Below are 13,511 nucleotides of genomic sequence, written 5' to 3'. Positions count from 1 at the left end.
TCCTGGGTTTTATCCCCGGCTCCGGGAGGGTGGGGGGTGTAGTGGGGGGGGTCTGGGAGCCAGGACTCCTGGGTTTTATCCCCGGCTCTGGGAGGGTGGGGGGTCTAGTGGGGGTGGAGGGTCTGGGAGCCAGGACTCCTGGGTTTTATCCCCGGCTCTGGGAGGGGAGTGGGGTCTAGCGGCTAGGGCCAGGGACCGGGAGACGGGAATCCCGAGGCCAGCCCTGTGCTACGCTCAGCAGCAGCGCGGGCCTAGTTTTCCCACTGGGGGGCGCTGTTGCTCCTCCTGCGTCACGCAGCCTCCAGCGGGCCATCGTCTGGGTGGAAAGTCACCGCTGGGTCCAAACGGCTGCAGTTTCCCACGTGGCCACCGGGGGGAGCCCGCAGCACACGTGCTGGGGGCTGTGCGGCGCTGGGGGGGGGGGGGGGGGGCTTGCTGGCTTTGCAGCCTTGCACCCGGGGCTCCCAGGGGCTGGCCCTCCGCCAGCACAGACCTGAAACCGGCCTAGCTCCAGCGGCCCCACCCCACGAGTATCCGGGGGCTCAGCTGCGCCAGGGCCACGAGCCCGTCTCGTCTCCCGGTTACTGCTCCCCCCGCCCTGAGCCCTGCGTGTGACTCACGACGCTTCCCGGGGGACCCACCGCTGCCCGGGCACAAAGCTCCCGCACCCTCACAGGCTGCTGCCTCGTTTCCCCGGGCGTCCCGCCGTCGGCTCTTGTTCCGCTTTCCCGCACTGCTCCGATTTTTCCGCCTCCTCTTCCGAACGCCGGCGGGCTCTGCACGGAAGCGGGGGGCTCGCCCACCCAGCAGCCCATTCCGAGCCTTGGGCCAGGTCTGTGCTCCGGAGCTTCGACCGGCGTAGCGACGGCCTCACGGCTTCAATGGAAGAATTCGTCTGTCACCCAAGCACTGTCTACACTGGGGAGGGAGGGGGTGAGGTCGGTTTCCCTCAGTCTCGGGGGGGGGGTGGGAGGGGCTGCTGTACGTTTCCAGGGGAGACCAGCCAGCTAGGGCAGTGGCTGCCTTCTTGGCATGGCCCCATCGCTCAGGCGGGTGGGTTTTTCACACCACCCTCCCTGGCTGGGGGCAAACCCTCTCCCCCAGCCGGGTGGATCTGATTGGAACCAGGCATTGCAGGGGCCCAGCCTACGTGTGAAAGGCCTGGGTTTAGCTCCAGCCCAACTTCCCCCTCGGGTTTTCAGTATGAAGAGCCTCTCAAAAGCCACCAGCTTCTGACTGAAGCGAGACCAAGTGCTGAGACTGCTCCAGATTCCTTCCTAGCCTGCACCTCGGCCCCTTCCCGGGGCGCCTCCCAGCTGCAAGGTGAGCTTGGCCTTTCCCTTCTCCTGGGATGTGCTCAGGTCTGGATTCACCAGAGGTTAATTCATTCAGGGCAGAGGGCGGGTGTCTCTGAGGGAGGCTTTTAGATTAGTCAGCGCAACATACAACAACATCCTCTGGCTCCTGGAGAGGCGAGGTGCTGAATTCCCCCCAAAAGGCAGGCAGGGGAGCTGCCCGGGACCTCGGGTAAGGACACCCCTTTCGGTGACGGGACGCTGGCTGCTCTGGAGGAGCCCTGAAGTGGGTCAATCTCTCTCCACTTGGCTGCTTCCCAGTGCTGGGTTCAGCTCACATGGAGCAGCCTTGAGCTCTGCCTGGTTCTCTTTGAATCTGAGGCCCTGTGTGACCTGGGGGAGTGGTGGGGGAGGGGGATCTGCCCCAAAGGGACTCCCCCAGTGTGAGATGTGCTGTTAGGGCACCCCCCCACACACATTTATTGCTGGGCTGGGGGAGGGGTTGGGTCTAAAGATCTCCCCTATGGAGAGGGCCTGGGGGCTCTGTAACCCTGGCTGGTTTCACCCAGGCCCTGCCAACAAGAGGGGCCTGCGGGATGTGGGGAGATCTCTAGGGACCAAGATGTTTGTCTCTGAAACTCCACATCCAAATCCTCTCTGGGGAGAGTGAGAGGATCTAACCACTAGGTCCCATATCACCCCCTCCCAGAGCCAGGGATAGAACCCAGGAGTCCTGGCTCCCAGCCCCCCTCTCAGAGCCGGAGATAGAACCCAGGAGTCCTGGCTCCCAGCCCCCCTCTCAGAGCCAGGGAGAGAAAGAACCTGGATCTCACTGCCCTCCCCACTAGACCATGCTGTCTCTCTTATACCACAGTGGTGGGAGGGAGGCCAGATTAGCGAGGGGCCAGACTGGGTTTCGTGGCATTGGATTTAACCTCTTGGAGGCCACACTGTGTACTTCCCCCCCTTCCCCCCCAGCACCGGCAGGCCTTTGACCTGCCGTGGCATGTGATCCAGCCCTTCCATTCCCCAGCCACATGTGTCTGACTCAGGAGCGGGGCCCTCTCTGGCCTGAGCAGGGTGGGGCCTGAGGCCAGCCTAGAAGGCCTGGGTGTGGGGAAAGCCCTGCCTTGGGGGGCTGGAAGTCTGAGGCGAGCAGGAGGGAGATGGGGTTTTGTGTTTACAGCAGGCGGGGATGGGAGCCAGGACTCCTGGGTTTTCTCCACTGCTCTGAGGAGGCAGTGGGGGGTCTTATGGTTTCAGCAGGGGGCTGGGAGCCAGGACTCCTGATTCTATCCCCAGCTCTGGGAGGGGAGTGGGGTGTAGTGGTTAGAGCAGGGGGTTGGGAAGCACCTTCCCTCTCCAGAATTATATTTAGTCAGAGGGAGGTCTCCCTGTGCTAACGCATCCTCCCTGAGCCACCTTGATTTCCTCCCTGCCAGCAGCCGGGTGGGCGGAATCATTGTTTGATCTCACAGGAGCCGGGTTATTCTGGGCTCACAGCTTCCTAGAAATAGCCTGGAGAGGCTGCTGAGAGTTGCAGACAGTGTCATAGCTTCACAGGGCAGCTCAAATGTGCCATGCAACACAACTGCCTGGGAACAGAACCCAGAAGTCCTGGCTCCCAGCCCCTCCCCTTGGCCCTCACTCTACCCTTTAGGCCCCGGTCCCGATGCCAGAGCTAGGGATAGAACTGAGTCCTGACTCCCACTCCTGTCCGCACTGACCTGTGTCTCTGTCACGCTGGCTGGGAAGGGCTCAGCACAGAGAATCCTGGTCATTTGGTAGTGCAAAGCCCCGTGAACATCAGCGTGCACAGCTATAGTAGATGTCAGCCCGTTCATTCAAAGAGTATTTAGTGCTGGCTCTGGAGTGTAGGAAGGGGGTTCTCTCCCCAGCTCTGGGGAGGGGCGGGGTGTAGTGATTACAGCAGGGGGGTCAGGAGTCAGGACTCCTGGGTTCTCTCCCCAGCTCTGGGGAGGGGAGGGGTGTAGTGATTACAGCAGGAGGGACAGGAGTCAGGACTCCGGGTTCTCTCCCCAGCACTGGAGAGGGGCAGCATGTAGTGATTACAGTAGGGGGGACAGGAGTCAGGACTCCTGGGTTCTCTCCCCAACTCTGGGGAGGGGCGGGGTGTAGTGATTACAGCAGGGGGGACAGGAGTCAGGACTCCTGGGTTCTCTCCCCAACTCTGGGGAGGGGCAGGGTGTAGTGATTACAGCAGGGGGGACAGGAGCCACGACTCCTGGGTTCTCTCCCCAACTCTGGGGAGGGGCAGGGTGTAGTGATTACAGCAGGGGGGACAGGAGTCAGGACTCCTGGGTTCTCTCCCCAACTCTGGGGAGGGGCAGGGTGTAGTGATTACAGCAGGGGGGACAGGAGTCAGGACTCCTGGGTTCTCTCCCCAACTCTGGGGAGGGGCAGGGTGTAGTGATTACAGCAGGGGGGACAGGAGTCAGGACTCCTGGGTTCTCTCCCCAACTCTGGGGAGGGGCAGGGTGTAGTGATTACAGCAGGGGGGACAGGAGTCAGGACTCCTGGGTTCTCTCCCCAACTCTGGGGAGGGGCAGGGTGTAGTGATTACAGCGGGGGGACAGGAGTCAGGACTCCTGGGTTCCATCCGTAACTTATACAGGAGCAGCAGGGAGATTCCACTCCTCCCCCCACCCCACTACTGACTGACCCTACCCGAGGTGCCCCAGCCTGGCCGCAGGACCCCTCCAGGGGCAGAGAGGCTCAGTTCCCACTGTCTGTTCAGCTCCCAGTCCCTCCCCGCCTGCCAAGTCCCACTTTCCGTCTCTGAATCTCGCCAGCGAATCTTGGATTAGCAGGCGCAGCCCGGGGGGCTGGAACGTTGACTCAGATCAAGGGGATTTCAGGGGCATTTACTCAGGTGACCCTGAGCAGCTAATGCTCTCTAATTATCCCAGCTTGTCCTCTGGGCTGTGACTCCTTGCAGCTGGGCTACTGTCAGGGGCCAGCGGGCCAGTGGCTTCTGGATCTTGGTGTCAGGGCAGCCGGGCGGGCGGCCCTAGGACGTTCCTTCATGGTGAAGGACATTGGGCGCCAGAGGGAGGACGGAGCCTCCGGCTGGGCCCCATGTCACCTGGGCAAGGCCCTGGGTCTTGTGTCCAGGGGGAAGCTCCTTGACCTTTGCCCTGTCTCGGACTGTGCCAGGCACGTGTTCCGGTGTCCCCATGACGCCCTCCTCCTCATGGGTGTAGTCTGGGCGGGGGTTAGGGGCGCTGTGCCTCCGAATTGCAAGTCTCAGGCAGGTGTGGAATTTGTCCCCCTGTGCGCGGCCCCACTGGCCTGACTGGAGCTGCCCCTCCCAAATACAGAACTCTGCCTATGCTCCTCACTCAGATGCCGTGCGCCAGGGGACTGACCTCTGGGGCCACTGCAGCCACACAGGAGCCCCCTGATCACTAGCCTGGGGGGGTTTGGCCATGTGGCCAGGTGCCGTGAGAGCCCCCTGGCCAGGTAGCTCTGCCAGGGCTCCTCAGTCCCAACCCACAGTCCCATGCTATTCCAGCCCTGGCTCCCCCCCAACCCCCGCCCTTAGCTCTGTGGTGCCCCTCAAGCCTGACCTACAGCCCCCTGCTAGCCCAGCCCTGGGCTCCACCTGCATCAGCTCTGCTGGGGCTCGCCAATCCTGGCCCACAGCCCCCCGGCTATTCCAGTCCTGGGCCTCAGGTTCACTTTAACTTCCAAGCAGTCCAGGGTTGCTGGGTGGGGTCAGGCGCCGCATGGTTAAGTGCCTGGCTTGTATTTGGCTTCCTAATCAGCTGGGGCGTGATTGAAGGGTGCACTGCAGTGTGACTAGACCTCCGGCTGGTTATGGGTCGGTCACATCACATGACTGCGGGGGTGGGGGGGAAGGAGCCGTGGGTCATCGGGCAGCCGTTTCTCCATCACACTCTTAATAATCAACTTTGCTGCTTGGAGCTGCTTCTGACACGTGTGGGGAGGGAGAAAGCCACAAGTGCTCAGATCCCACCCACCCACCCGCGCTCAAGTTCCCCTTTTCAGGGCCTGATAAAATGTCCCTGTTGGCACAGCGTCCGCAGTGGCGACCGGACAGCTCCCAGGTGGCACCACGAGGGCTCCCCGACGGCGGGCGGGGGCATCTCTGAGACCGAAGCAGGCAGGGTTTGATCCCTGACAGCGCCACGCTCCCCTCAGCGCCTGGCGGCGAAACTGACAAGCGTAAGTTACTCTCCTTTGCCAGCTTCATCAGCGTTGCAGCTGGTGGCCTCTTCCCAGCCCCCGCCGGGGTCTCTGCCTCTGTCTCCTTTGCATTTTCTGTCTCCTTCACCTGCTTCCTGCTTCACCCTCTTCCTGTTCAGCGATGGCGCTGCTTTGGCCTTGTTACAGTGCGTCGCCCCCTTCGAAGCTAAGCTCCAGCCCGCAGCTGTCCTGACGCCCCAGAGGTGTAGCAGCCCCGCTGCGCCGGCTAGCACTCTATTTCCGGGTTTTAGCCGCTGCCCATCACTGCGGTATCTGGGCTGCTTGCATGTCAAATCGATGGCAGTTGCCAAGTCCCTGGGGGGGGGGGGGGTTAAATGGGGTTCCTGGCACTTTTCCCCTTTCGGGCTTTATTATATCTGTATTGGTTCGGAACCGCCCCAGGCTACTGGGCTGCTAGATTTGACGCAGGTGGGAATTTTTGGTACGCTCTGGTATGTTTGAGTGTGAACGGCTCAGAGATGGGCTGGGACTGCACCCTTCTGATCCAGTGCTGGACTGGGAGCAACCCCAGCAATCTGGGGGTGCTGGGAGGAGACAACCTAGCGGACAGAACACTAGTCTGCGAGGCAGGACACTTCCCTGCTCTGTGTCTGTTTCCGGGCCCCAATTTTAGCTATTTAGGTTGCTGGTTCTTCAGGCCAGGGCCAGTCTCTCTGCCAGGAGTCTGGGCATTAATCCTGCATTAATTCATTAATCCTGCTTCAAACCCGGACCTCCTCAGGTGAGCTGAGAGCACATGGAAGCTGCAGCTTTCTCATCCGAGAGATAGTTTGTCATAAAAATAAAGGGAAGGGTAACCACCTTTCTGTATACAGTGCTATAAAATCCCTCCTGGCCAGAGGCAAAACCCTTTCACCTGTAAAGGGTTAAGAAGGTAAGATAACCTCGCTGGCACCTGACCAAAATGACCAATGAGGAGACAAGATACTTTCAAAGCTGGAGGGGGGGAAACAAAGGGTCTGTCTGTCCCTGCGATGCTTTTGCCAGGAACAGATCAGGAATGCAGCCTTACAACTGTTAGTTAGGTTTCAGAGTAGCAGCCGTGTTAGTCTGTATTCGCAAAAAGAAAAGGAGTACTTGTGGCACCTTAGAGACTAATCAATTTATTTGAGCATAAGCTTTCGTTAGCTACAGCTCACTTCATCGGATGCATACTGTGGAAAGTATAAAAGATCTTTTTATACACACAAAGCATGAAAAAATGGGTGTTTACCACTACAAAAGGTTTTCTCTCCCCCCACCCCACTCTCCTGCTGATAATAGCTTATCTAAAGTGATCACTCAATGTGTATGATAATCAAGGTGGGCAATTTCCAGCACAAATCCAGGGTTTAACAAGAACGTCGGGGGGGGGGGGGGGGTGTAGAAAAAAACAAGGGGAAATAGGTTACCTTGCATAATGACTTAGCCACTCCCAGTCTCTATTCAAGCCTAAGTTAATTGTATCCAATTTGCAAATGAATTCCAATTCAACAGTCTCTCGTTGGAGTCTGGTTTTGAAGTTTTTTTGTTGTAATATCGCAACTTTCATGTCTGTAATCGCGTGACCAGAGAGATTGAAGTGTTCTCCGAGTTAGTAAGTAATCTAGCTAGAAATGCGTTAGATTTCCTTTTGCTTAATGGTTGGTAAAATAAGATGTGCTGAATGGAATGTATATTCCTGTTTTTGTGTCTTTTTGTAACTTAAGGTTTTGCCTAGAGGGATTCTCTATGATTTGAATCTGATTACCCTGAAAAGTATTTACCATCCTGATTTTAGAGGTGATTCTTTTACCTTTTCTTTAATTAAAATTCTTCTTTTAAGAACCTGATTGATTTTTCACTGTTCTTAAGATCCAAGGGTTTGGGTCTGTGTTCACCTGTACAAATTGGTGAGGATTCTTATCAAGCCTTCCCCAGGAAAGGGGGTGTAGGGCTTGAGGGGATATTTTGGGGGAAGACGTCTCCAAGTGGGCTCTTTCCCTGTTCTTTGTTTAACAAGCTTGGTGGTGGCAGCATACGGTTCAAGGACAAGGGAAAGTTTGTACCTTGGGGAAGTTTTTAATCTAAGCTGGTAAGAATAAGCTTAGGGGGTCTTTCATGCAGGTCCCCACATCTGTACCCTTGAGTTCAGAGTGGGGAAGGAACCTTGACATAATCCCTGCCCTAAAGAGCTTGCAGCCTAGAGGCTGGGTGGGAGGGGAAACTGAGGCACAGAGCTGGGAAGGGACTTGATCAAGGTCACACAGTGAGTCAGTGGCAAAGCTGGGAATAGAACCCAGGAGTCCTGGCTCGCACTTCCTGGCTGTAGACACAAGAGTGATGTTGAGAACCCAGGAGTCCTTGCTCTCTGATCCATCTTCTAATCACTGAAATACACTCCCATTCTGGAACTTGGAATAGAACCCAGGAGTTCTGGGTCCCAGCCCACCTCTTCCAACCCAGCAGACCCAACCCCCATCCCAGAGCTGGGATAGAACCCAGGAGTCCTGGCTCATCCCTTGCCCTAACCCCTGCCTCCCTTGCTGAGACTGGGTTCAATGCTTTGGCCCAGAGCAGAGCCCCTCCTGTTGCTTGTGGTTGCATCTCCCACCTTTCCCCACAGATGGCAGGTTACCTGTGTCTCTCCGCGCTCCTCCTGGTGGCTCTGCCGACCCCCTACGCCAGCCTGCTCTCCGCCGGCTCCTCCCTGCGCTTCATCGCCCTGGGGGACTGGGGCGGGGTGTCCAATCCCCCCTTTCACACGGTGCGTGAGGTGGCCACAGCCAAGGAGATGGGCCGTACGGTGGCAGCGTTGGGCGCGGACTTCATCTTGTCCCTCGGCGACAACTTCTACTACAACGGGGTGCGGGATGTCAACGACAAGAGGTTCCAGGTAGGGAGTCCTTGGGGGTCCCCCCACAGCACACAAGGACTGGGATCCAGCACTTGTTTATGCAGGGATCCCTCATCCTGAGCTGAGATGTGGCCGTCACTGGGGTGGGGTATGGCACCTATTTAACTGCACACAGCACTTGAGTTTAGGCCAGGGAGACTCCTATCTCCATTAGAAACTGAAGGATGAACCTTGGGTAGAGACAGCCCTCTACCCTCCCCACCCAAAAAATCTTGGGGTGTCACTACACCGCTACAGCCCCTTTACTGAAGGCGGCGCCCCCGTGTGGCCCTGGCAGGATGCACACGTCAACCAACAAGGAAACTGGCTAGCGTGAGCCCCCTGGCTGCAGTGGTGGGCGTGGGTGCGTTAGGGGTTATGGCACGTGAGGGGTAAATATCTTCATGGTTCCCCACCCCACCAGGGAACGACTGGGTTCCAAATAACAGCCATGAGTGAGACCTGTCTCCCCGTCCAGTGAGGACAGCGCGGGGGGCGGGGAAGGACTGGCAGGCACGGCTCCCCCCCGATGGTGAAATGTGAACACGTTCTCTGCCATCCCCTCTCTTGGGACAGGACACCTTTGAGGCTGTGTTCAAGGCGCAGTCGCTGCGCAAGGTGCCGTGGTATGTGGTGGCCGGGAACCACGACCACTCAGGGAACGTCTCGGCTCAGATCGCCTACAGCAAGGTCTCCAAGCGCTGGTAAGGGCCCCCCGCACCCGCTCAACCCTCCTGCATCCTGCTACATCGGGGCTCAGAGGGATGGGGGTTAGATCCCCTTCTACACCTGCAGCCCCCTACTATCCCAGCTCCGGGCTCCTCCCAGCTCGGCTGGTGCCCCTCAATCCTGACCTGCAGCCCCTTGCTAGCCCAGCTCTGGGCTCCCCTCCCACAGCTCTGCCGGTGCCCCTCAATCCTGACCTGCAGCCCCTGCTAGCCCATCTCTGGGCTCCCCTCCCCCAGCTCTGCTGGTGCCCCTCAGTCCCGACCTGCAGCTCCTGCTAGCCCATCTCTGGGCTCCCCTCAGTCCCAACCTGCAGCTCCTGCTAGCCCATCTCTGGGCTCCCCTCAGTCCCGACCTGCAGCTCCTGCTAGCCCATCTCTGGGCTCCCCTCCCCCAGCTCTGCTGGTGCCCCTCAGTCCCGACCTGCAGCCCCTGCTAGCCCATCTCTGGGCTCCCCTCAGTCCCGACCTGCAGCTCCTGCTAGCCCATCTCTGGGCTCCCCTCCCCCAGCTCTGCTGGTGCCCCTCAGTCCTGACCTGCAGCCCCTGCTAGCCCATCTCTGGGCTCCCCTCAGTTCCGACCTGCAGCTCCTGCTAGCCCATCTCTGGGCTCCCCTCCCACAGCTCTGCCAGTGCCCCTCAGTCCCAACCTGCAGCCCCTGCTAGCCCAGCTCTGGGCTCCCCTCCCCCAGCTCTGCTGGTGCCCCTCAGTCCCGACCTGCAGCCCCTGCTAGCCCATCTCTGGGCTCCCCTCAGTCCCGACCTGCAGCTCCTGCTAGCCCATCTCTGGGCTCCCCTCAGTCGCGACCTGCAGCCCCTGCTAGCCCATCTCTGGGCTCCCCTCCCCCAGCTCTGCTGGTGCCCCTCAGTCCTGACCTGCAGCCCCCATGCTGATCCAGGAGACTGCGGGGGGGGGGGGGGGGGCATGGAGATCAGCTCTAGTTTAACATTTGACACCCCTCCCCCTCCGTTCTGCAGGAACTTCCCCAACTACTACTACAGCCTGAAGTTCAAGGTCCCCAAGAGCAACGCCACGGTGGCTCTCCTCATGATCGACACTGTCACCCTGTGTGGGAACTCGGACGACTTCCAGTCCCAGCAGCCCCAGCAGCCCCAGGACGTGGGGCTGGCCCGCAGCCAGCTGGCCTGGCTCCGCAAGCAGATGGCTGCCTCCCAAGACGACTACCTGCTGGTGGCTGGCCACTACCCGGTGTGGTCGGTGGCCGAGCATGGGCCCACCCATTGCCTGGTGAAGCACCTGCAGCCACTGCTGCTCAAGTACAAGGCCACTGCCTACCTGTGCGGCCATGATCACAACCTGCAGGTAAGCGGGGGTGGGGGACACTGGAGCAAGGTTGTTCCCTCTGGTCTATTCCACAGGGCTCTGAGCACCCCTGCTAGGGAGATGTCCATCAACTCCCTGCTAGCCGGTCGCACTCCGCCCCAGCCACCCTGGGCAGCACTGGCCGAGACTCAGCCAAGGGTGTAAGTCAACAGCAAAGGTGGGACTAGAACCCAGGAGTCCTGACTCCCAGCCTCTCACCCAACCCGACCCCTAGACCCCACTCCCCTCCCAGAGCTGGGACTAGAACCCAAGAGTCTTGGCAAACAGCCCCCCCCCCCCCCCCCCGGCTCTAATCCACGAGACCCCAAACAGTTCCGAAGTGAAGGAGCACAGTTAAGTTCCCTCCCCCATCCACCCCTCTCCAGAGATCAGCTCTGTCAGTTGATACTGTTCTGTGCCCGCCAGGCAGGGGCGCTAGCTTGCAACGTGCTGCCCTGCCCCAGAGCAGCCCCAGGGGGCACGACGTGCACGCCTCCTGCTCACCCCAGCACGGGGCGGGAGCGGGGGAGTACCCAAGCAGCAGGAGTATGGATCTGCTCTGACCCCCCCCGCCCCCATCTTCCCCGATCAGTACCTGCAGGACAAGGCTGGCGTGGGCTACGTGCTGAGCGGGGCCGGCAACTTCATGGAGAACTCACGGAAGCATGATCACAAGGTCCCCGAGGGCTACCTGCGCTTCTTCTACGCCGAGCCGGCGTCCCTGGGCGGCTTCGCCTACGTGGAGATCGACAGCAAGGAGATGAGTGTCACCTATATCGAGGCCAGCGGCAAGTCCCTCTACAAGACCTCCCTCCCCCGGAGGAGCCGCCTCTGAGACCCCATCTAGGAGGGTGCAGGAAGTAGGGGTTCAGAGCTCACTCCTCTTTCGTTTGGCTCTAAGGGAAACGCTGTGAGAGGCATTGAAGCTGTCTGATTTTTAAGGCTCCTGCATCCGATCTCTGGGGGAATCCTCCCCTGGAGAACCACCCCCCCCCCCGCCCTGTTTATTGCTTGATCCTCTCTTCCCTCCTCAATAGATCATTCCAGCCCCCTTTGACTCCCTCAAACCAATGGTGGCTTTGGGGCCCTCCCCATAGGTTTCTGTGTCCAGGACCCTTTGCAGATGGGCATGGGGAATCAGAGTCTGTGCTCCCTTTCCCATCCACACCACCCACGTCCCTGGTGAGACGTCCCCGTTTCTTTGCCTGCTGCACACACGCCTCCCCGCCCTGCTGCTCGGAGGGCCCAGGTCGTGGGTTTCCACTGAGATATCACTGGGTTGGTTGGGGCCCGTCTCCTGCCATCTCCTCTCTCTATCCCACTTCTAGGGGCAGCACATGGCTGCTGTGGGAGAAGGGTGGGAATACACAAACCTTTCCCCGGGCTGTGGCAGGCTGGAGATCCGGGTTTGACTCCTGGCTGTGCCAGAGTCCCCTGAGTGACCGTGTCTTCCTCTCTTTAGGCACCAGCTCCCCTCCTGTAAAACGGGGCTAATGGCCCTTTCACGCTCCCCTCTTTGCCTTCTGAGGCCGTAAATTCCTTGGGGATGGCCTCTGAACAGCTCCTCTGCTGCTAATGCATAAATGACCTAACAACCAATGCTCTCAGGAGAGCTATTCCCTCATCCTGCCACCTGGAGGCGCTGTGACCTTCCTTCCTCTTCTCAGGTACAAAATCCTCATAGCCACATGCAAGGGGGCTGGGAAGCTGAGTTTTGTTTTTGCTGACCAGTAAACTGTATTGTGCCAGAGGAGGACGCAGTACTGCCCAAATCTGACCTCGGGCTCGTGTTTGTGTTTTCTGAGATGACTGTTTTTCGCCCTCACATACTGACCGGTCCTGTGTGCTTCCTCCCAGTCTAACTGTAAAAAGGGGCGGGCGTGCGGGCGTGTGAGCCCCATGTGCCTGTCAAAGACTTTTAAGTTCTGGAGAAACTTCTTCTTCACCCTCTGCAGCATTGCACCTGTGATCTGTTGCTCCCTGAAGCTGCTGCAAAGGGAACAGACTCTTCTAAGTGTCTTTCTTGTGACTATTTTCAATAAATTATATTTTAAAAAGTCCGATTGTTTCTCTCTCCACAGCCCGGCGTCCACACCTTGCAAACAATGACATGTTTTCCCATTGGGGAAACCGAGGGGGAGACTGAGCAGGACGGTTGCTCAGCCGATGCCCCTCATTCCCGAACTGCAGCCCCCTTGCTCCCCGACCTCTGGGCTCACACACACAGAGCTCTGCTGGTACCACACACAAACAGTCCTGCCCCACAGCCCCTGCTCCTGGGCTCCCCTGCCAACGCCCCTCAATCCTGACCTGTATTTCCCCCTGTTCTTCCAGCCCCACGTTTCCTCCATGCACACAGCTCCGGTGGTGCCCCTCAATCCCAACCCACATTCCCCTTCCCCTGCCCCTCCATCTTGGCCCTCAGCCATCCCTTCCTGTTCCAGCACTAGGCTCCCTGCACTTGAAGCTCTGCTGATGCCCCTCAGCCCCCCTGCTATTGCAGGCTCATTGACATACTGTCAGTATTCCCAAGACACCAAGCACTATAGTAGCTAGACCAGAGGTGGGCAAACTATGGCTCGTGGGCCACATCCGGCCCGTGGGACCGTCCTGACCGGCCCTTGAGCTCCTGGCCAGGGAGGCTAGCCCCCGGCCCCTCCCCTGCTGTCCCCCCTTCCCTGCTGCAATGCCGCTGCGCGGGCAGCGGGGCTGGCTCGGGTGGTGAGCACCTGCTTCTCTGAGCTGCATAGTAAGGGGGTGGGGGGTGTTGGATAAGGGGCAGGGAGTCCTGGGGGGGCAGTCTGGGGACAGGGAGCAGGGGGCGGTTGGATGGGGCAGAGGTTCGGGGGGGCGAGTGGTCAGGGGACAGGGAGTTTGATGGGGTTGGGGTCCTGGGGGGGCAGTTAGGGACAGGGGGCTGTGGGAGGGGGCAGTCAGGGGACAAGGAGCAGGGGGGGTTGGATGGGTCGGAGGTTCTGAGGGGGGCAGTCCGGGGGTGGGAAGTGGGAGAGGGTGGATGGGGCGGGGGCCAGGCTGTTTGGGGAGGCATAGCCTTCCCTACC

General features: G+C 59.4%; 1 protein-coding gene and 1 long non-coding RNA gene across 8 annotated transcripts; one reads left to right on the top strand and one right to left on the bottom strand.

Annotated features, from left to right (window-relative positions):
- Window positions 1–441: 441 nt before the first annotated feature.
- LOC125627593 (uncharacterized) lies at window positions 442–11,961 on the bottom strand. 3 transcript variants are annotated; one of them, XR_007354059.2, is made up of 4 exons: window positions 11,823–11,961; window positions 11,045–11,184; window positions 8,143–8,360; window positions 442–918 (listed from the first exon to the last, which is right to left on the bottom strand). It is a non-coding gene; the product is annotated as an uncharacterized LOC125627593 (long non-coding RNA). The 3 variants fall into 3 exon arrangements; XR_007354060.2 differs by having other exon boundaries at window positions 8,143–8,357; XR_007354061.2 differs by having other exon boundaries at window positions 443–876.
- ACP5 (acid phosphatase 5, tartrate resistant) lies at window positions 1,229–12,509 on the top strand. 5 transcript variants are annotated; one of them, XM_075121456.1, is made up of 7 exons: window positions 1,229–1,323; window positions 5,357–5,504; window positions 7,235–7,307; window positions 8,131–8,400; window positions 8,977–9,104; window positions 10,104–10,449; window positions 11,042–12,509. In XM_075121456.1, the coding sequence occupies exons 4-7, from the start codon at window positions 8,131–8,133 to the stop codon at window positions 11,282–11,284; spliced, it is 987 nt and encodes a 328-aa protein (XP_074977557.1). In that variant the 5' UTR covers window positions 1,229–1,323; window positions 5,357–5,504; window positions 7,235–7,307; the 3' UTR covers window positions 11,285–12,509. The 5 variants fall into 5 exon arrangements, with proteins under 5 accessions (XP_074977557.1, XP_074977556.1, XP_074977558.1 ...); XM_075121455.1 differs by lacking the exon at window positions 1,229–1,323 and adding an exon at window positions 1,421–1,527; XM_048831845.2 differs by lacking the exon at window positions 1,229–1,323 and having other exon boundaries at window positions 5,178–5,504.
- Window positions 12,510–13,511: the final 1,002 nt, after the last annotated feature.

Source organism: Caretta caretta, chromosome 20 (assembly GCF_965140235.1).
Source record: "Caretta caretta isolate rCarCar2 chromosome 20, rCarCar1.hap1, whole genome shotgun sequence".
In the NCBI taxonomy this organism is placed as follows: Eukaryota; Metazoa; Chordata; order Testudines; family Cheloniidae; genus Caretta; species Caretta caretta.
This window is presented reverse-complemented; position numbering and strand designations above follow the sequence as displayed.

Excerpts from the sequence above, each read along its gene's own strand:
- ACP5 (XM_075121456.1), top strand. The coding sequence starts at position 8,131 with ATGGCAGGTTACCTGTGTCTCTCCGCGCTCCTCCTGGTGGCTCTGCCG. Across the intron at positions 8,401-8,976 it reads TCAACGACAAGAGGTTCCAG|GACACCTTTGAGGCTGTGTT; the intron begins GTAGGGAGTCCT and ends CTCTTGGGACAG. Across the intron at positions 9,105-10,103 it reads AGCAAGGTCTCCAAGCGCTG|GAACTTCCCCAACTACTACT; the intron begins GTAAGGGCCCCC and ends TCCGTTCTGCAG.